The 23291-nt window shown below is 41.5% G+C and overlaps 2 protein-coding genes and 1 pseudogene across 2 annotated transcripts; 2 read left to right on the plus strand and 1 right to left on the minus strand.

Annotated features, from left to right (window-relative positions):
• The first annotated feature begins 209 nt into the window (after positions 1-209).
• LOC125588689 (meiosis-specific protein ASY2-like) lies at positions 210-2838 on the plus strand. The gene is made up of 2 exons (XM_048760388.1): positions 210-1057; positions 1146-2838. The coding sequence occupies exons 1-2, from the start codon at positions 263-265 to the stop codon at positions 2181-2183; spliced, it is 1833 nt and encodes a 610-aa protein (XP_048616345.1). The 5' UTR covers positions 210-262; the 3' UTR covers positions 2184-2838.
• Positions 2839-9479: 6641 nt separating this feature from the next.
• On the plus strand, positions 9480-11183 carry LOC106423713 (protein RGF1 INDUCIBLE TRANSCRIPTION FACTOR 1). Its single transcript, XM_048760394.1, has 4 exons — positions 9480-9589; positions 9924-10124; positions 10178-10402; positions 10593-11183. The coding sequence occupies exons 1-4, from the start codon at positions 9527-9529 to the stop codon at positions 10791-10793; spliced, it is 690 nt and encodes a 229-aa protein (XP_048616351.1). The 5' UTR covers positions 9480-9526; the 3' UTR covers positions 10794-11183.
• Positions 11184-14603: 3420 nt separating this feature from the next.
• LOC125588694 lies at positions 14604-20146 on the minus strand (annotated as a pseudogene).
• Between the last annotated feature and the right edge of the window lie 3145 nt (positions 20147-23291).

Below are 23291 nucleotides of genomic sequence, written 5' to 3' on the forward strand. Positions count from 1 at the left end.
CTCTGCTTCGAACCTATCGTTGGTCGGAGATCACCGTTAAGAAGATCCGTGAGCTTAAAGATCGAATCGCGCGAAGTACGTTCTCTCGCAGCTCTGAGTTATATTCTTTTAGTCGCGATTTTCACTCGTTGCGCCCTGACCTCTCTGCCTTCTGTTTTTAGGAGAGTGGAGATCTGATCTTCCGGTCGTTCTTCCTATTCGTACCAAACGACTAGATATCTTCCCGAAGGACATCCAAAAACAAATTTCCGAGGCAAAGAGGATGGGAACTCTTCCTGATTTGAGTGCGATACTGTCTGCCCAGCTGGGGTTGATCGGTGGGGGAGGATCGTCAGTAGCGGTTCCTCGCGCTGACGCGATTCCCCCTTCTAATACCCGCGACGCAGGGAAGGGTAAAAAAAGGAAGAGGGGTGGCTCGGGAACCGAAAGGAGTGCCGAGGGAACGAGCGGCGTTCCTCCTTCAGGTGAACTCCAAACGAAGAAGAAGAGAAAGAGGACAGAGAAGAAGTCTGCTGTCGAGGGATCAGGGAATCTCGAGGGACCGACCGAAACTGAGGGGGAGAACGTCCAGGAAGAAGAACTTCGTCCCGAGGAAGAGGTTCCCGCAGATAGGGCCCTTGGAGAAGAAGGCGACGAGGAAGAAGCCGTCGACGGACAAGAGTCTGAGACTTCTCTTGAAGATGCGGGCTCAGACAACCTCGCAGAGGAATCTGAGGGGTCGCCACTTCTGATAAGAGGGCGCGGCGATGAAGCTGATGGCGAGGAGCAACTTCCTGCTCCGATGTCTCCTCACGCAGAGGTTCCAGCCCGTCCCAATATCGGGGCCGTCCAGACTGGTACCTCTTCTCGCGGTGACGCCATTTTGAGGAGGGTGCCCGGAGTCAGCTTTCCCGACAGAGTTGACTTTCACTACGAGGGGCCGGCTCCGCTGGCGTATGTTCCGGAAAAATGCGGGGAGCTCCTTCGTCAGTTTAGAGGAAGGGCGAAACCTTTGCCCGCTGTGGAGGATCTCGTCTTCGGGGGCGAGTACGAGGAGGCTGCAAGGGCCAAGCTGTTGGTGAGTAATTTGACTTCCTTTTGTCTTTTTCTTCCCTTGTTCCTCTAGTGCCATTTCTTTACGGTTTTCGTTGCTTCGCATCTCGTAGGGGGATAGCGCAATGAACATCGTGGTCGACAAATATGATACTGCGCTGAAGGGGGCTTTGAACGAGCTCGAGCAGGCCAAGAGGGAGCATGCGGAGAAAGAAGAGGCTTCTGCTCGTCAGCTAAGTGCATCGAAGGCCAACGTCGAGAGACTTAACGGGATGGTCACTCGCGCAATTGCTCGAAGGGATGAGCTCAAAGCCGATTTGGCGGCCTCTCGTGGAGTCATCCATGAGTTAGAGCAGAAGAATGCGGAGCTCGAAGGTGAGAAGGCTTCGCTCGCTGCCTCTCATGAAAGAGAGATGAAGCGTCTTAGGGATTCCAGAATCCTAGAGGTCACGAAGGAAAGGGGGAGAGTCGAGGCCGAGATGGCTGCGAAAGCTAACCGTCGCTTTGCGAGGATCCGTTCCCGAGAAGAACAGCGGGATGCCTATGATAAAGCTAGGTTACTCCATAGCCAAGCCTTTGGGACCAGGAAATGTCTTGAATCCTTAAGGAGGGTTGGGAGCGACATCTCGCAATCTGTTATCGAGATATTCGCAGAGCAGGAGAGGAAATACGAACAAGAGGCCGAGAAACTCAAAGTGGGCGAGATACCTGCGGAAGATCTCATACTCTCTCCTCTTGTGTTGGACTCTCAGTTCGTGGATGCTCGAATCTTGGCGAGTCTTGATCCATATGGGTCTAACGCTGGCTTAATCGACCCTGAGACTGCGCTGACTCTTCACACTCCTCTTACGCATCCGACTGAAGAACAGCACGCAGACCCCCCCTCCCACGTCGAGGGTCCTTCGACTGCGTTTGAGGGAGAGACGCCTAACCGAGGGAACCTTGTTGCTGAAGATAATGCTCCTTTGCTCGTACTTTCGGACACTTCGGCTGAAGGATCCCGTCGAGGCAATGAAGGAGAGAATGTGGGGATGCTTGAAGAGGTCCCGAGATCAGATGAGATGCACGTCTCTCCGGTTGCTCGCGAGTCGAGTGTTAGGGCTTCAGAACTTTCTGCCCTCAATGACCGTGAGAGCGATCGAGAGGGTTAACGTCTTTTGTGTGTTGTTTTCTTTTGAGTCCCGGAGGACTTTTGTTGTTGTTTTTATTTTGAACCTTTGCCCTCGAGGCTTTTGTTTTGCTGTTTTCTCGCTATCTCGAACTCTTTTGGTGATTTAGACTGATTTACTTTAGATTTGTCTATCGAAATCGTGATTTCTCAAGATTTGAAGTGACTCTGCTCGTTCGGTGTAAATATTGTTCGAGATGTCGAATCATTATAATTTTAAACTTGTTATGACTTTGTCTCGGTTGACCTCTTTGAGTCGCGACCGTTTGCCATTTTTAAGCTTAAATCGTTAATTAAGAGTTTTCGACTTTGACGGTTCCGCGTCGATCCCGATGTAATTTTCAAGCGTTTGGTTGGCCAGACCTTACTTAGTTAAATTATAGGATGAATCGGAGTCATTGTCTCGGCCGTGTTGGTTTAGGTCGCAACGCGGTCGATTCCCGTGAATACGTGTCTGATCAGGACGTATTCAATCGTGGGATGCGAGTGCCGATACGTTTGTTCGAGGAGCCGGGGCGTGTTCGAGTAGGCATCGCTTAAGTGATCGTCTGCTTCGGAGATCGATTCCTCGGGGAGGGTTTTTATATTTTTTTTTTATTTCGGCTGGACCCTTTTTCTTTGGGCTGCCTACGTATCCCTTTGCGGGAATCAAGCCATTCGTAGTTCTTAGATTGCGAGTGAAAGTGGCCTTTGTGGCGCATTCACTCATTTTTTTTTTTTTTTTTTTTTTTTTTTTTTTTTTTTTTTTTGGAGTAAAAGCCGCCTTTATGGTGCTTTTACTCGACTAGTATGTGCGAGTGAAAGTGGCCTTTGTGGCGCATTCACTCGGGTTGGTGTTCCCAGGCTAAGGGTGGAAAAGGCGGAGATGTTTGGAGTTCCAGGCTCTCGGTACTGCTTCGCCTGTCGAAGTCTCGAGGCGGTATACTCCTGGCTTGATGACTTCGACTATCTTGTATGGTCCTTCCCAGTTGGCTCCGAGCTTGCCAGCCTTCCACTCCTTAGTGTTTTCGAAGACCTTTCTTAAGACGAGGTTGCCCATTTCGAGAGGACGCGACTTGACCTTTTTGTTGTAATAGCTCTCGATCTGATGCTGGTAATTCTGGATGCGGAGTAGTGCTTGGTCGCGCTTTTCCTCGATATCGTCGAGTGCATCTAGGAGCATGTCTCGGTTGAGTTCAGTGTTCTGTGGCATCCGCGACCGGCGTAGACTCGTCACGTTCACTTCCGCGGGAGCCATCGCCTCGATGCCGTAGGCCATTGAGAACGGCGTAGTTTTCGTCGCTCCGCGAGGAGTGGTTCTATGGGACCACAGGACACCATCTAGTTCGTCTGCCCAGCATCCTTTCTTTAAGTCAAGTCGTTTCTTCAGACCGTCGATGATGGTCTTGTTCGTCGATTCGGCTTGACCATTACTTTGCGGGTTTCTCGGTGTCGACATGTTGAGTCGTATGCGCCATCTGTCGCAGAAGCCCTTGAAGTGATGCGAGATGAATTGCGAACCGTTGTCCGTGATTATCTCGTATGGGAGCCCGTGTCGGCAGATTATGTTCTTCCAGACGAAGTGTTGTACCTCCTTGTCGGTTATGCTGGCATAGGCTTCGGCTTCAACCCATTTGGTGAAGTAATCAGTGAGGACCAGGATGAACTTCTTTTGTCGAGATGCCGGCATTGGACCAATGATGTCCATTCCCCATCTCATAAATGGATATGGAGCAGTCAAGGTGTGGAGAAACTCCGTTGGGCTGTGTATGGTTTTGGCGTGACGCTGGCACTTATCGCACTTGCGCGCGTATGTCTCGCAATCGGCATTCATGGTTGGCCAGTAGAATCCGAGGTTTTTCACTTTTAGTGCGAGAGCTCGCCCGCCCGAGTGGTTGCCTGCTGCTCCTTCGTGTGTCTCGGCCATGACGAGTCTCGTCTCGTCGCCGGCGATACATTTGAGTAGTACCTTTGATGCAGTCCATCGGTGTAGTTCCCCGTCTAGGACGACGTAGTGTGTGCTGCGTCTTTTCAGCCGCCGGGCATCCCATTTTTCGACGGGCAGTAAACCCTCCGCGAGGTAATCGATGAGTTCCTTGCGCCAATCCGTTGAGTGATCATCTGGCGAGGGGGATTCCACTTCGTCAATATCCATCGCGTCGTTGATCGCTGCTATAATCGCGGCCTGTTCTGCCTTCGTATCGATGCTCGGTTCCTCGATTTTATGGATCGGGATTGTCCTTTTGACCTGGTCGTGTAACTTGCTTCCCAGAGCGGCAAGGGCGTCGGCACAAACATTTTCTCCGCGAGGAACCTTCGTGAGTTCGAAGAACTCGAAGTCTCGCGTGAGGTCTTGGACGAGTTTGAGGTACGCGTCCATCCTGTCGTTGCGGACGTCGTATTCACCGAGGTACTGGCTTACGACGAGTTGAGAGTCGCAGTAAGCGCTGACTCGCTTTGCTTTCACCGCCTTGGCGAGACGAAGCCCCGCGATGAGGGATTCGTACTCAGCTTCGTTGTTTGATGCCGCGAAGCCGAAGCTGAACGACTGCCGGATTAGCTCTCCTGTTGGTGATTGCAATTGCACTCCTGCTCCTGATCCTTTACTCGTGGATGAACCGTCGACGTGGAGGATCCAGTTTACGCTTGGTAGGATGAGGTCTTGTTCCAGCTCTGGCGTTAACTCGATCAAGAAGTCGGCAAGGACTTGCGACTTTGCTGCTATGCGATTTTTATAAACGATGTCATGTTCGCTTAGCTCCATCGCCCATTTGGTCAACCGTCCCGATTGGTTGGTATTTTGCATAACCGTCCTGAGTGGTTGGTTTGACAGTACTTCGATCGTGTGCGACTGGAAGTAGGGTCGCAGTTTTCTTGCCGAGGTGACGACGGCCAGGGCCATTTTTTCGAGTGTTGGATACCTCGTCTCGGGCTCCGTCATTCTTTTACTTGTGTAAAAGATTGGTTTCTGCTCTCCCCTATCTTCTCGAATCAATACGCTACTGACGGCAGAGGCGGTGACGGCGATGTAGAGAGATAGTGTGTCGCCGGCTTCTGGCTTCGATAGAACGGGTGGGGTCGTGAGATAATGCTTGAGTTGATTGAACGCCTCCTCGCATTTTTCATCCCAGAGGAACCTCTTGTTTCCCCTTAGTAGCTCGTAGAAGGGAAGACACTTGTCGGTCGATCGCGAGATGAACCTGTTTAGAGCTGCAATGCGTCCTGTTAGTCGCTGCACTTCGCGGCTGTTTTTCGGGCTTGGAAGGTCGAGAATCGCTGAGATCTGCTTGGGGTTGGCTTCTATTCCTCGCTGAGTGACGATGTAGCCGAGGAATTCTCCGGAAGTGACACCGAAGGTACATTTGGCCGGGTTGAGTTTCATCCCATAGTCGTTCAAGATCTTGAAGCAGTCGCGCAAGTGATTGAGGTGGTCGTCGGCCTTGAGTGATTTGACTAGCATATCGTCGATATACACTTCCATGGTATTGCCCAGCTGGTCAGCGAACATTCGATTAACGAGTCGCTGGTAGGTCGCGCCGGCGTTCTTTAGCCCGAAAGGCATCACCTTGTAGCAATAGGTCCCTCTGTCGGTGATGAATGCCGTCTTCTCGCGATCGTCGGGATGCATCAGGATCTGGTTGTAGCCTGAGAAAGCGTCCATGAAGGTTAGGAGTTCGTTGCCAGCGGTTGACTCGACCAGACGATCGATGTGAGGGAGTGGGTAACTATCCTTTGGGCACGCCTTGTTGAGGTCCGTGAAATCGACGCATATGCGCCATTTGCCGTTCTTCTTCTTGACGACGACCGGGTTGGCTAACCACTCGGGGTATCGGACTTCGGTAATAAAACCTGCGTCGAGGAGCCTGTCGACTTCGTCGTTCACTGCTTTAGATCTTTCTGGACCGAGTTTCCGTCGCTTCTGTCGGATGGGTTTGAACGTGGGGTCGACGTGCAGTTCATGGGATGTAACTGCGGGGTCGATCCCTTTCATGTCGGAGGTCTTCCAGGCGAACGTTGAAGCGTTGTCTTTGATGAAAGAGATGATCCTTGAACACAAGTCGTCGGACAGGTATACGCCCACTCGGATGATTTTCGTTGGGTCGGATTCATCAATTGCGACTTCTCGAACTTCCTCTTTCTGGGGGTATATCTTGTGGAGTGGTTTGCTGACGGAGTTGACGAGGGAAGCCTGTTGCTGCATCTTTACAGTTGCAATCAGCAGTTCTCTCGCGGCTTGTTGATCTCCCCGTATCGTCTGTGTTTTTCCGTCTTTGCCGGGAAACTTGACGCATTGATGGTACGTCGAGGGAACGGCTTTCATGGAATGCAACCATGGTGTTCCGAGGATGGCATTGTATGGTGCTTTGGCTCGGATGACGGAGAACTTGACGGTGCGGGTTATGCCACCTGCGTATACTGGGAGACGAATTGTTCCGATCATCTGCTCTGAGGCTCCGTTGAAGCCAGTGAGCGTGCGAGAGGAAGGCTTCATATCTCTTAAATCGACTCCCATTTTATCGAGTGTGTCGCGGAAGATGAGATCGACCGAGCTGCCTGTATCGATAAGTACTTTCGCGACTAGGCACTCTCCGATGTCGAGATCGACGAGGAGGGGGTCGTTGTGCGGCATGTGGATACCCTTGGTATCTAGTGCCGAAAAAGTGATCTGGTGATCATTCTCGACTGGAAGTGGCCACTTCTTGGAAGTGGTGGCTTGTCGCTTATAGTCTTTGACGGCTCGAACTGAGTCGCCGCAAGGAGGCGATCCTCCCATTATGACGCTAATGTTTGGCGTGCGGGTAGCTCGCAATGATTCGAGTTGCTTCCTTAAATCGTCGGTTGTGTTCTCGAACTGAGGAGCTTCCGCGGGCTTTTTCTTTTTTGACTCGAGACGTCGTCGCAGATCGGACTTCTTCGAACGGTTTAGTTGGATTCGCAGGTCATCGGCCTTTGAGTTGAGCTGGTCGCGAAGGTCGCCGTCTTGACCTATTCTCCTGGTGCTGGATTTTGAGATGGTTGTGCGGAGGTCGGCGCTTCCTACGTGTTCGTTTGTAGCGCTCTTTCGCTTCAACAGGGTACGCAGGTCTTTATCTGTTGTCGTGGTAGTAAGAGACTTCTCGACTTTGCTGTTCAGTTTCTCGCGTAGATCTGGCTGTACTGCCGAGGAGTCGTCGTCAGAGGAGTCGCAAGGATGAGAGAGTATGACGTCCACTCGCCGCCGGCGACGCGGATGTTCGTCTTCTGACGAGTCGTTGGCGGGGCCAACATTGTTGACAGGAGTGCGCTCAGGGCTCGCTCTTTCCTCGCTCGGTGCCGCGTTTGGTTGAGACCTCTGTGCCTTCTTCTCCTTGTTTTTACTCCAGCTCTTGGTGTTTTTTGGTGTTGTTGGAGAAGTGGGCATTTGAATCGTTCCGTTAGTGATCCCGTCGAAGAATTGCCCGATGAGGACTTTGCATTCTTTTGTATCGTGGGAATCCCTTTTGTGGTAGAGGCACCATTTCTTTGGCTCTTCGGAGTTTGAACTCGTTGGCTCGGACGACTTCGACTGTTTCGAGGCGGAGTCTCGGTCCCAGTGATTCCAGGCTTTCTCTCGCGTGACAGCTGCTGTTTTTGGTGATTCCTCGTCGCCCACCGAACTAACGTAGCCTCGTTTCTGAGTGGTGTTCCCACCGGAGGAGTGCTGGCGGGGCTCAGGGTGGGTGTCGTTTGTTCGGGCAGGTCGTTGTTTCGCTGCTGCTTCTTTTGCGAATTTTGCTCTTGTGTCTTCTTCCATGCGGATGAAGTTGTTCGAGCGAGCGATGGCATCGGAAACAGATTTCGTCGGGTATCGGTAAAGATCCTGACGGAACGTGGAGTCGACGTGCAGAGTATTCATCAGAGACTCGACAGCGATATGGTCAGGAATATCAACTTTCGAGACGATAGCCTTGAACTTCTCCATGAAGTCGCGGAGGCTTTGGCCGCTGGTATGAGTGAGGTTCCACAAATCTGACACGGTCGTTTCTTGGTTGGTGAACATGATGTAATTTTTCAGGAAGGCCGTCGAGAGATCGTGGAAACAATCGACGGAGTTTTCTCTGAGGCCTGTGAACCAAGTAAGGGCCGGTCCTTCTAGGGTTTCGACGAAAAGTTGGCAAAAGCCGGCGTCTTTGTCTTCGTCGGTCAGATTTGCGCGCCGCATCGCTATGTTGAAGGACGTGACATGAGTAGAAGGGTCAGAGAGACCCTTGAAAGTCGGGAGGCGAAGTTTTTCCATCTTCTGGAGTCGTACGGCGGTGACCCTCTGCGTGAAGGGCGTACGGAGGGACTCCGCGAGTACGTGCTCGATTTGGGGCGCCGAGGTCGTCACCTGGTGGATCTTGGAGTTGATGTCGAGGACCGACTGTTTCAACGCGGCCAGCTCGCTTGCGGTGTCGGCATTGATATTGTTGCCGGCGCTCTGGTTATCGATACCGGCGCTCTGGTCGTTGTTATTCCGCGCGGGAGCGACGTTGGTGGTCCGTTCAGTGGCGAACAGGTGTCGACGGTACTGCGCCGTTGAAGCTTCGGCGTTTGCAGCGATAGGGGCGAGTATTTTTGCTATCGCTGTGATTTGGTCGACCGCCGCCTTCTGCGCCGCCTCTTGCAGAGCGAGGCGTGCCAAGATGGTTTCCATAGACGCCGGAGGGGGGAGCGGAGTCGCTGGTGTAGGCGTGGGTGTTACCTCGGGAGCCGGCATCACCTCGAGAGCTTCGCGCTCCTCGCCTGACGAAGAACTGTCGTTGCTGACAACCATGGTACTAACGTTACTTTGCTAAAGGCCCCACGGTGGGCGCCAACTGTTTGATCGGAAAACGGTGATAAAAAGATGTGGGTTTAACAAAGACGTTTTATTATGGTCGGAGAGACTTTCAGTCGGTTACAAGAGAAGTAAAGAGAAAGCGACAGAAGAGAAGCCGGCAACTCGATGAGTTACCGGAGAGATACAGATATCGGCAAGATGAGCAAAGGTGAAAACCCTAATCTAGCCGCCAAGTGTTAGTCAGATGATTTCGGATCCCTCTCTCGTTCCTCTTCCTTCTCCTTATATAATCCTCTGATGTGTCGTTCTTGACCTAATTTAGGTCGTCTTCGTGGGCCTTCCTCATTGGGCCGAAGGGCCCGTATTAATCCGAGCGATCGCCGAGCCGGATGCCTCCTAGTCGACGACGGTCGACTCGAGGTACTCTAGAAGTGAGCCGAGAGACTGACCTTCTAAGCCGGCTATCCGAGCCGTCGCTTTCATTGGTCCGGGCCAGGCCTCCTATTCCTTGGGCCTTGAGGGATGGTTAGATCCATCTCCTACATTAACTTACTGCATTCTCAAAAATGGCGATCGAAAACCACGAGAACCCAAATCAAGAAATCAAGCCTAAGAGCATAAGAAGCATGGTACGTTCAAGATCATGACATTCTTGACTCTGTTTTCCATTGTTCACTCTGTTTTTCAATGTCTACTCGCAATGCATTATCGATTCTAATATTTGGCTTCTTACTATTGATCACTGAAGTTTCTACGGGAAACCAAGAAAAGTTTTGGTCTTTCTCTAATTTCTTTTCATATTGTCAAAATTTTCAAATTTCAGTTTCTGCTGAAAATGCTCTGTTTTTGTGTATAAATAACGTGAAGGAGCCACTCAAGAGTCTCTTTAACTCCATAAAGGATATGTGGAAGCAATGGTGTTTCTGTTACTGTTAGATGAACGAGCGATCTTGTTTATCTCAGGGTGTAGGTGGACCAGAGGAAGAAGAGAATCAATGGCCTCCATGGCTGAAACCATTACTGAAAGAAGAACACTTCTTTGTTCAATGCGACTCTCATGGAGACTCACCTAAAAACAAATGCAATATGTATTGTTTGGACTGCACTAATGGCTCCTTTTGCCCTCTCTGTCTTGAACATCACAAGGATCATCGTACCATCCAGGTGCGCTATATATATATATTGCATTTGGAAGAAACTTATATTGAATGTTACAGATAAGGAGATTGTCGTATCACAATGTTATAAGGGTCAACGAGATTCAGATGCATTTAGATATCTTGAGCGTTCAGACGTATGTGATCGACGGCGCAAAGGTTGTGTTTTTGAATGAAAGGCCTCAGCTTGAGCGCGTTAGAGGAGTTAGAGTTACTAATGCCTGCGATGTCTGTTCTCGTGGCCTTGCTGACGATTGCTTTTGCTTCTGCTCTCTTGGCTGCAAGGTACAACATTACCCAATTCATCATTCTTGTTCTGTTTTTGTTTTTGTGATAAAAAGGACGAATCTTTGGTGTTAAGTTGGGTTAAAATAGCTAATTTATTAGTTGAAATCCTCTGTTTATTTACAGAGAAAAAGTATGAGACATTATAAACGTTAATTTTCTCTATGTTTTTGGGATATTCAATTAAAAGGTAGCAGGAACTTCTAGAAGCTTTGAGAAGGGAGGGGAGCATACAGTAATGGAATCAGAGAATTCGAGCAACATTTCAGGAGTAGAGAATAACATTCCAAATCCACAGAGTGTAAACGCATCAACAACAGAACTTCCTACTTATACTTCTTTGAGAAAAAGACCTAGAAAGGGAATACCTTACCGATCTCCACTGCAATGAGGTTAGATCGGCAATGAAGAAGGAGGTTGTGTTACATTTCAAGGTTAATGGTTATATATTAGACATCCTCAAAAGAGTAGGTAAATAGCTCAATACAAGACACAACATAAAAGGTTTTAACTTTGTTTGATAACTAGTAACTGTAAATATATGATATATTCTTGTATATAATGAGGATAGACAGGGGTTAAAAGTGAGAATTAAGACAAGATACTGAGGTTTTTTACCTAGTTGGATTTTTCACAAAGTCCTTGTGTGTAAATTTGGCTTTGATGAATTATATAACAATGACATATACCTTTTACATTCTCTTTTTTTTTTTATGTATTGTAGAAATCCGAAGTTATGTTATGGAGATTTCACATTTGTATATATAGAATATTTCCATCCTAGATTACTTAAACTCTTGTATAAATATCTTTGTAAAGTCTTGGACAATGCCAGACACTAGGTTAAGACTCGCGCCGTGCGCGGGATGAATATTATATATAAATTATTTTTAAGGATTATATATTTTTTTACATATTATAACATAATAAATATATATTGAATAATTAAAAATTTAGTAACTATTATGTATATAATTAAATTGATACAAACACTTAAATAAATTTTATTTATCCAGACAAACAGTATTTTTTTATTTTATATGTTATAAAATTAAGTTTAAATGATATTAACATAGACATATAGTACATTTTTAATATTGACATCTGTTAAAAAATATTTTATACTCATATTATTTTTGATCGTTTGTATTTCTTTATAACAAAAATTTTAAATCAATGATAATAATAAAATATTTATGGGATGTTTAATAGCTTTAGTAATTTATAATTTTAAAAACATTCAATGCAAACCTTAAAATCTAAATATTAAGTTGTCAATAATTTTTCAAAATGTTTATCAAAAATTTTCAAATCAAATTCAAAATTAAAATACTTATGTATTTTATATGGTATATAATTTATTTAAAAAAAAATATTAATATGCATATATATAATATTTATTAAATGAGACTTTCTATTTATGTAATTTTGTAATCATTTGTATCTTGTTATAACATAAATTTTAAACCATGGATCACAAATATTTCACTGTAAGATTTTTAACAACTTTAGTCATTTATATTTGTTTTTTAAAATTTAAAATATAACATATACGAAAAAATTAAATTTTTATTATATAGTTAATGTGGTTATTTAATTTATTTTAAAATAAATTAAAATGATAGAGAATAGACTGATTTTTATCAAATTTTTATTATTCAAAATCATTAATTGTCATATATACTTTAGCCATATTAGGTAATTCTGTGATTTTTATTTAAGAAAGCAATGAAAAATATTTATGATTAATTTATGGTTAGTTTAATAAAAAACTTATTATATATTTATATGGACCAACATAGTTTTCTTAGGATTCTAAGAATGATTGTGATGATGACATGTGGCTACAAAAATATGTTGTAATGCTTCTCTTTTAATATATAGAGGATATATACAAACCTTTCACGAATTCTCCTAACAATTTAATAAACCAATTTTCTAGACAGTCTAAAGAATAATTAACCAGCGTATTCTTCTCGTTGGCATACCTTATAACGCTGTGGCCACATCCATCACAAATATGCCGAGTCCTTCTATTGTTGCAAAAAGAACTTTCACCTTGTAATAGATGTGATCAAATGTGAAAGCGGGTTTCATGTAAATGATGGAATATGTAATCAATGTGGATAGTAATACAACTTTTGTTGCATGTGTAGAGCCATTTTGTTGAATCAACTTGTTTCTCACATATGTCACACCAATGTTTTATATCCACGTTTTCTCAGTAGCAAAGGAAGAAATGATGCTCATCGTGTTTGCAGCATACCTGATTAGAAAGAAAATGTAGCACATCAATAACAAATTGAATTTGCATGGTAGCACACTGTAGGTGGGATCCCTAACAATGATTCTTGTAACCTTTGCAGATGTTCGCTTTGAATCGGAGTTCCAATATGGAAAAAATAAGGGATTAAATGACTTTATGGATGAAATAATCAGAAAAAGAAATACAGAGAACATCTAGTAGATTTTGTAGGAACTTTACTTTATTACAATACCAACAAATGATATTTGGAATAATAATAAAAACATAAATCAAAATTACTACTAAAATAAACTGATAAAGATGCAGAGATGACAAATCTCTCATTTTTTTTTAATATTTACACTCCATAGTATAGTATGACGGTTTTGTAATGCTCAGATTCGCAAGATATAATTGCACATCTACTATTCCACGTTACTCATAATATAAGCTAAAGAACATGACAAAAAAATATAGAAAATTAAAAAAAGAAAGAAGATTATGTCGAGATTATTGTTTCTTGGTTGTGTTTTTTAAATGAGAGAATAGAATATAGTCAAAGATATTGTGAAGTCTTATTTCTCAATTTAATTTGAATATTAAGGAGAGAAAGGAGTTACAAAATTTCTCATCAATTTTTGAACTGAATAAGAATATCTTTGACTTTGAATTAATATTGATCAGATATTTAAACATAACCCAAAAAAAAAAGATTATTGGACCGATGTCCATATACCCGAATCCACACTCAAAACTGAACCTAAGCCAGAGTCCATATCAGCTCGGCTTGGCGCGCGCATAGTTTAGTTTGGGTTCAGTCCTTTTTACAATTGTCCCAAGGTTTCTACTTCTTCGGACAACTCAACAATTCGCCATTTCCATTTTGTGTATGTCACACAACAAACATAGAACAAGCATTTCTCATTCAAACAAACTCTAATTTATCATAAAGTTGCCCGATAAAGATGCCTGAAAAAATATCGGCACATTATGTCTTAAAATTGAGTTCCAGCAGATATATATTCATTTTGAGCAACCTTTTTATGTGCGCTTGTACATGATGCCACTGAACTTTTGAAGACAATTCAACCAACTTATGTCATCACAGTCGTTTAGCGGAGAGAGATCTTGAACAAGTTTGTGATTATGCAAAACACGATCTAGGTTTATAAGGAAGATTAACACATCCCTTGTGGAGAGAAAATAACATTGTATACAAAGTAGACATCACGCGCTTAAGTGATGCACTGCACATACTCCTACCAAGTGACATTGCTTGTATACATCTGCAGCATTTTGTAATTCACGCGTCAAGTGATTTTCATGATAAAAATGTTTGATAAAATCAGATCATACTGGCGCAACACTTTCACTATCATCTCGTTTTTCGAAATCCCCTTCAAGTTCTCTCATTCAACACTCGTGAAAAAAATCGTTTTAACCAGAAAACTTGAATCTGGCGAGAAAATTAATTTTATGGTTTTAGCAGAAAAAACTTAATTTTTTCAGTTTTGATGGGAAAACTTGTTTTGTCGGGGAAAAAAACATTTTGCTGTTTCAGTGAAAAAATTGGTTTTGTATTATCGTAATTTATTAATATTTATTTAAATATTATTGGTGTGAAGCAAAATCAATGAGTTAAAAACTCAAATCTATAAAGCTCCTGAGCTAATTATGTTTAACCATATTTGAGCTTTGTCTCAAAAGGAATGGTTATGACTAAAAAATTTGATACATGGTTAGGGCTAACCCTGTTAGGTTGCCCCATTTTAACATCCCTAGGGGAGGATAAACAGATGAGAAAAATGACATATAGTTTTTGGGTGCTTTCAAGTTCCATTTCTTTATACTACTACATTTTGTCTATGGTCGATCTCACATTTGGAGTTGTGATGAATATAAGAAACCAAGAGAAATGTTAGAGGAGTCTCCGACAGCAATGTCGTATGAGTTTTTAAAAGAGTATTAATCCAAAGTACATATGTAAATCAATCTTATGTACTCAATATTTTGAGTTTATAAACTCTTATAAATCTTACTTGATTTATTAACCCTTATAAAAAGTTACGAGATAATTATGTTTCTTCTTCTCACAACTTAACGGTTTGTGGTTTGATAGAGGTTTGCCTAAGCAATCTCCTAAAACAGAATTTTGCCCCTACAATGGTGTGTGTAGTTACGTTGGCGTTGGCGTCTATCTTGAGGATACAACTATCGATCTCCGTACAACACACCCGTATCAAAACCCTAGCAAACTTTACTTTGAGTTTTCCTTCAGAAACTTGTTATGGGAAAGAAGAAGATTAACTCAAATTATTCTCAGTCATCTTATATCTTTTCTCCTTCTTCTCTTTCTTTCTTGTATTGCACTTGATCACTTTATATAATGACTCAAGTGGTGCCTTCAACCAACGCATATGTTAACTCAAGCGGTGCCTTTTAATCAACACATATGTTGACTCATAACCGAAACGTTTTGTCTGAAACGTTGCTTCCTTTAATTAGGTAAAGTCCAACAGTACCCCCACATTTTCTATTCAAACTCAACAATACCCCTACATTTGAATAGAAAATAAATCAAAATTCAAAGATGCATAGAAAATGTGTCTTTTGGACTTGAACATTTACTAGTAACAACTTATCGGATTTACTTTGTGGGTAATGAACTACAGTCTTAAATTAACCACATTTTATAGTAAACCAAGACAATAATTGAAACACATATCTCATCAGCAAATTTCTAGTTTATACAGTTGTGTTCATTTTGCTCCTGAACATATCCTGACTTCGTGAGAGCTCTAGAGAATTTAGCCATATCAATTCTCATAGGTGCGACCAGAAACCACTCCCATATAGGTAACGTTAGTTAAAGATAGTCCATTCTATCTCTCTTCTACAAAAGATACTAACATTTTTAAGAATAAATTATTCAACCCTTAATCATCAATAGATACACATTATTATTTCATAGGAATGAGAAATGTGTAAAACGTCTTGAGTCTTCCCCAACTAGTTTGCCTATTGAACCTAGAGCATGTAATCTCCAATGTTGCTAGGTTAGGTTTCCATCAAGTGATGATTCATTATGTTGGCTTGAGACTCATTCCCCTCGAAATGAAAACAACTTGGTTTTAGATAGGCTTTTGGTCAAAGTATCAACCAAGTTATTCTTTGATCTAATGTAATCCAATGCTATCACCCCATTGGAAAGCAATTGTCATGCATGTCCACGTCTATACGTCTTGACTTGCCATTGTAATTGTTTTTTCTTTTACCCATAATGAGATTGAGTAAGTGAATAATGTACCATCTGACTCTTGTTTAACTCTAATTTCAAGAATTATAACAGCCAATCCCATATCTTTCATGAACAATGACTTATTAGAATTTCTTCCACTTGTTTCACCACAGAAACAGTGTCACTCATCTTAAAGTTTAAGAATTTTCTCACAATGAACGTCTTACCGCTTGCAACTTCAGACTTGTATTTCTTCTCTAATGATTCCCACAACTGTTTTGAAGTTTGGAATATATGATAAACATCGTAGAGAGAATCGTCCAAAGCGTTAAGAATATATATTTATTGCACAAAAACTCGTTTTGCGTCCATGCCTCTGAAGCTTTAACGATTTCATCAGGAATATCACCTTCTACAGGTAACTCTGGTCCTTTGGAAGTCAAACACTGTGCCAGATTCAGTGTCATGAAATAAAACAACATCTTTTGTTGCCATATTTTGAAATCCACTCCTCGGAAAACAAAAGGCTTCTCTATGTGACATTTCACAATTGCAGTAGATTGATCCATCTTGATTCTTTTAAAAGAACAAAGGAAATTTATGTCTTAGATTGTTATTTAAAATACAGATGCAAATTAATTTTATATACTCAATATGTTTGAGTTTATAAACTCTTATAAATCTTACTTGATTTTAAAAACCCTTATAAAAAGCTACGAGATGATTATGTTTCTTCTTCTCACAACTTAACCGTTTGTGGTTTGATAGAGGCTTGCCTAATCAATCTCCTAAGACAGAATTTATCCCCTACAATGGTGTGTGTAGTTACGTAGGCATATATCTTGAGGATACAACTACCGATCTCCGTACAACACACCCGTACTGAAACTCTACCAAACTTTACTTTGAGTTTTCTTTCAGAAATTTGTTATGGGAAAGAAGAAGATTAAATCCAATTGATTTTCAGCAATCTTCTTTCTTCTTTTCTTCTTCTCTTTCTTTCTCGTATTGCACTTGATCACTTTATATAATGACTCAAATGGTACCTTTAATCAACGTATACTTTAACCCAAGCGGTGCTTTTTAATCAACACATATGTTGACTCATAACCGAAACGTTTTGTCTGAAACTTTGCTTCCTTTAATTAATTAAAGTCCAACAAAAAGGAGAAGAGTCTTCAAAAGCAATATCATCAAAAGAGAAGAGGAGTACAAGATTGCAAGATCTATATTAACATTTCAAGATCTACAATCACAACTCGTAATGAAAAACCATTGTTCTACTAACTGGTAATATAAATAAAGAAAGACTAAAAGGGGGCAAATGTAAAACAAAGGAATCCAAATCTGCGCCAAAGACTTTGATCATGTTAAGGAAAAAGCTCTTGTTTGCCAATCCTTCCTTTAAGTACTTGATTTAGACAATCTAAAGAACATGAAGCAAGCTTATACCTGCGCCAGTAGACTTTGTAGTACACATGAGCCGGGCAACGCTGCTCACATCCATCACAAATAGGCCGAGTGCTGCTAGTGTTTCCAAGAACTCTCACCATTAGACCATTGTAACCGAATGTGAAACCAGGCTTCATACGAACAAAGAACCCAAACATGCAATCGAGGTGTACAGTGACACAACATTTGTTGCATGTGTAGAACCATTTTGTTGAATCTAGTTCTTTCTCACAAATCTCACACCAATACTTGGCATCCACGGTTTCACCATAGCAAAGAGTGAGAGGATGCTCATCGTGTTTGTAGCGTACCTCGCTAGGATATGTAGCGCATTGATAACACAAATCGAAGTCGCATGTGGTACAATGCAGATGAGATGGCCAACCACCTTTCTCACAAGCGTTGCATTTGACCTTGTTGCGACGGAGCTCACATATGGGCAAACATAAGGGATGTTTGTGACTTTTATGGGTGAAATAATCAGGAAGAGAAATACATCGAACATCTATTCGATATACACCGCTAAACATACAAACGCAATCGTTTTCTATGCACTTGTACCAGAAACCACTGAACTTTCGAAGACAAACTGAACATATCACGTCATCATAAATTTCTTGAGACGTGTCTAAGATAAGCGAATGTTTATGCAAAGCATGGTCCAATTTTCGAGGAAGGTTGGCACATACCTCGTGGAGAGAAAAATCACATTGCATACAATTGTAGAAGTCACGTGAGTCAATAGGAAGAACACACGCCTGACATGTCTTGTCCGCATGATCTTTGTACTTCTCTAGTCTTAGATGATGTTCATGACAAAATGTTCTATCAAACCAACACCGATCTTCTTGAATGGTGCAACGTTTTCACTATCGTCTGGTTCTTCAGGCTCCCATTCAAGTTCTTTCTCGTTCCACACTTCTAAATGAGTCGCACATTTCGAGTGAGCTACATAAGAACAACCTTCATGGTTGCATGAATACTGAGCATACTTGTTGTCAACAGTCTTGTGGCATATCCGGCATGACCAAATTGCATGGGAGAGGAACGGAGTATATGAAAGACGATGCTGATGACGTGTGATCTTAATAACTCGTGGTAAGTTGATGCAAGATTCATGGACAATGTAACTGCACTGAAAACAAACGTAGCTTGGATCCGATTGATTGATCAACCCACAAGCATCACATGGGACTAATAGGGGACGTGGAAAAAGAGAGAGAGAATGGTGATGGCTTTTAGGATCTGACATAGTAAGAGAGGGGAAGTTTGAGGAGCAAGAAATATCCAGACAAAAGCTACAAATGGGACAACGATAGTAAAAGCTGGTGATGTTTGAACCACACCAAGAGCATTTATCAGTTTGGGTTTTATTATTTTTATCTATGAAAACGAGAGGGTGTTGAAGATGATACGGGTGTATGAGCTTCTTTGGTTGCATGTAACAATTTATGTGAAACTCCACATCACAGGTGGTGCAGCAGAAATAAAAATCATCTCTCCACGTAAACAATTTTCTGCAACACACAAAACAAACAGACTTAGGTTTGTCTTCAATGGTTCGAGAAGAGAGGGTGTGAGGGTTAGTCGGATGAGAGAGACGACATATAGGGCTTAGATTATTTTTAGCATCCATTTCTTGGCAGCTTTGGTTATGATTAATGTGTTATGAGGCTCTCAAGTCACATTCCTGCATGAAGTTGATAAATATAAGAAGCAACTAATTAATGTTCTATCTTAGCAACAAAAAAAAACTAATTGATGTTCTAAATTATACAGTGGCTTAGCTGTATCCAGCTCCACTATGATCTGTATGGTTGTATCGAGATTTTTTTCTATCAGGTTGTATCGAGATTGTACAATAAATAATCGAACACTCAAAGTCAAAACCGTACACAAGAAATCTAAATAGTCATTCGAGTTACATTGTTATAAAGTAAAATTTGACTTTACCGACAATTTAACACTAAAAATCCACTGTTTTCGAAATAAATAACGTTGTGTTAAGTTTTGAGCTTAACAGTAAAAATACGAAATAAAATTGTTTAAACCATCAAAAAATCGTTTCAAGATGAATGATAAACCCATATTTGCAAGTTCATAAAATAAAAAGTTGCAAGTTCTACATATTGCATCTGAGAACAATATGACAGCTTTCAGATCTGCCAACAGCTATCACGATGATTATTAATCATATAGAGAGTAATAATTATAAAAATGTTTACCCTTGTTTATTTTAGCCGGCCTCGATCTGACAATGAATATAATAGAAAAATAAATCATACGATAATCTCTTTAGACTTTAGAGATTAAGGCCCATAATCTAATAATTTCTACATAATTTTATATTATATTTTAAAATAAATAGTGTTAGCCATTAATCTCCGCGTAACAGCATTTTTGGATGGAGATCACGTGCCACATTTTGGACCAGTCTATAAGAGTGCGGACCGATATACTAAATTTTTTGTAGTTAGGTTTAGTATCATGACAACTTTTTAAATTTTCCAACTTAAGAATTAACTAGATGATAATCTGCCTTCTGCACGGAATAATTTTTCAAAAAAAAATATAGTAACTAAATATTATAAACAATATACATTTTGTTATCAATAACTTTTTTTACATTTGATTAGAGGTGGACATTAAGTAGCATTTGGCTCGATTCGAATCCTTGAGGGTTTGGTTTGGTTCGGATCTTTGCGGATTTGGTTTGGGTTTGGTTTCGGATAACCTATTTACATTTTTTCAAAAACTAAAGTTCATATATACTTTAAGGTTTTTCAAATCTAAAAATAAAATAATATATAACATATAAATTTGAATAATGTATGTCAAAATACTTTAACTTAACATAAAAATTGGTTTAAGCTTAAATATTTGGTTAGGAAATCAATAGATATTTTAAGTATTTTAGGTATTATAAGTGTCGTTTAGTTATTTTAAACATGTACTTATAAATATTTGTATATATTTTCAAGTATTTTGGACAACTTAAAAACGTCATATATATTTTGTATATTCTTTTAGATATTAAATTTAAAAATAATAAATATATTTAAGTATATAAATCTTGTTAGGATATATTCAGATACCTAAAATATTACGGTTTGGATCAGGTTCGGTTCCTGTTCTCTAGATACCAAAATTTTGAACCCATTCATATATCTAACCATTTTTTGTTAAAGTTCAGTATTATTCTTTGGATCGACCTTGGTTCGATTTTTATGGATTCGGATTTTTTGTCCAATCCTATATTTATATTGTGAAAAAAATAAACTAAAATGATGATGGTTCATATTGATTTTGGTTATGCAACAATTTTTAAGCCAAAACACATTTGATATGTATGTGGTTCATTCACTACAAGAAAATAGCGGTATTCTGACGGACGTTCCGACGGAAAATGAAATCCTCGGAAACACAAAATTTGGTTTCCTCAGAATTTCCTCGGAATATACCGACGGAATTCCGAGGAAATATCATTCCGTCGGAATATTCTTATGGAATACCGAGGAAAATTGTATTCCTCGGAAAAAACAGATGAATTCCGAGGAAATATTATAGACGTTAGAGAGCCGTTGGAGAGCCGTTGGGGGATTCTAAAAATTCCGAGGAAATTCCGACGAACTAGCCGTTGGCATCGGAATTCCGTCGGAATTTCCTCGGTCTGTAGGCAGGATTTCAACTATAAATACAAGCACCCCTCTTCCTCTTCATTCACTCCATATCTTCATTCTCCCTCTCACTCTCTTTACACACGAATTTGATTCATAAAAAACATGTCTTCTTCAAATTATTTTCGTTCTTGGATCGATCGACCTCATTTGGATCCGAACACGAGATTGCTTACGGAAGAATACCAACGAGGTATAACCGAATTCATGGAGTTAGTTCACCGACAACCGGAAGCAAAAACAGGTATGTTAAGATGTCCTTGCTCTAATTGTAAAAATAAAAAGGTTATTAAAGAGTGGGATGTTTGGACTCATCTATATTTGAGTGGGTTTACATGAAGTTACAAAATTTGGTATCATCATGGGGAAACTGATTATGAACATGGTAGTACTAGCGAACCTCAGCCAGCGGTTAGATTAGAAGAACCAGTTAGAACGGATGTAGATTATGGTGTAGGTACTGAGCAGATGGTAAATGATCATTTTAGAGGGGAAGATTTACCCAATGCCGAAGCTATGAGATTTTATGATATGTTGGATGCTGGAAAGCAACCATTGTACGAAGGTTGCAGAGATGGTCATTCAGCTTTATCATCTGCTACAAGATTGATGGGCATTAAGACGGATTATAATTTGGCTGAAGACTGTGTGGATGCGATTGCTGATTATGTAAAAGGTATTCTACCTGAAGATAATGTAGCTCCTGGCTCATACTACGAGGGCGGATGATTTATGCAGAGACAACTGCATGATTTATTGGAGGGCGGATGAACAGCGGGTTTCATGCAAATTTTGTGGGAAGCCTCGTTATAAAGATACGAGTGGAAGAGTTCCAGTGCCATATAAAAGGATGTGGTATTTGCCTTTGACGGAAAGGTTGCAGAGGTTGTATCTGTCTGAACGCACAGCGCAACCAATGAGATGGCATGCGGAGCACTCAACAGATGGTGAGATCAGACATCCTTCAGATGCAAAAGCGTGGAAGCATTTCCAATCAAAGTATCCCGACTTTGCGTATGAGAGAAGAAATGTCTACCTTGGATTATGTACTGATGGTTTCAGCCCGTTTGGCAAGAGTGGAAGACAGTATTCTCTATGGCCAGTCATTCTTACACCATACAACCTACCCCCAAACTTGTGCTTGCGACGAGAGTTTTTGTTTCTCTCGATTCTCGTTGCCGGACCAGAGCATCCTAAGAGATCACTTGATGTGTATTTTCAGTCACTAATATATGAGTTGCAACAACTATGGGCTCAAGGTGCTGAAACATACGATGTTTTGTATAAAGAAAACTTTCAAATGCGGGCAGTACTAATGTGGACAATAAGTGATTTTTCAGCATATGGTATGTTATCTAGATGGACAACGCATGGAAGGCTATCATGTCCATATTGTCAAGATAACACTGATGCTTTCCAACTAAAACACGGAAGGAAAACGTGTTGGTTTGACTGTCACAGGAGATTTCTACCACCAGATCATCCATATCGTAGAAGTAGGAATTTGTTTACGAAGAACAAGAGGGTGTTTGACAGTCCACCTCCAGAAATTCATGAGAAAGATTTGAAGACACAACTTAGAGATTTCGGTGCAGAAAGGATGCCAAACGTCGGTGGACATGAGCGTTTTCCGGTAGATGGTGTTGGAGACCTACATAACTGGCACAAAAAAAGTATTTTCTGGGATCTGCCATACTGGGAGGATCATCTACTAAGGCATAATTTAGATGTCATGCATATTGAGAAGAACTTTTTTGACAATCTCATGAACACGATCCTTAATGTTCAAGGTAAAACAAAGGATAATTTGAAGTCAAGACTGGATTTAGTCGATATATGTGCTCGTTCAGAACTTCATGTTGATGAGAATGGTAGGGCTCCTTTTCCCATATACCGACTTGATGCAGCGGGAAAGGATGCGTTCTATGATTGGATTTCAAACGATGTGGAATTTCCAGACGGTTACGCATCTAATTTGCGTAACTGTATCGACAGAAAGGAAGGAAAGTTTACTGGCTTTAAAAGCCACGATTGCCATGTAATGATGCAGCGCCTCCTTCCGTTTGCCTTCAAGGAACTATTACCACGAAATGTTCATGAAGCAATTGCAGGGATAAGTGGTTTCTTCCGCGATTTATGCACGAGATCAGTGACTCTTGAAGGTATTGAAAATTTGAAGACTAACATAGCCGTGATTCAGTGCAACCTTGAGAAGATATTTCCTCCCTCATTTTTTGATGTTATGGAGCATCTTGTTATTCACCTGGTAAGAGAATT

The sequence above is a fragment of the Brassica napus genome, chromosome A2 (genome assembly GCF_020379485.1).
Source record: "Brassica napus cultivar Da-Ae chromosome A2, Da-Ae, whole genome shotgun sequence".
Taxonomy (NCBI): Eukaryota; Viridiplantae; Streptophyta; class Magnoliopsida; order Brassicales; family Brassicaceae; genus Brassica; species Brassica napus.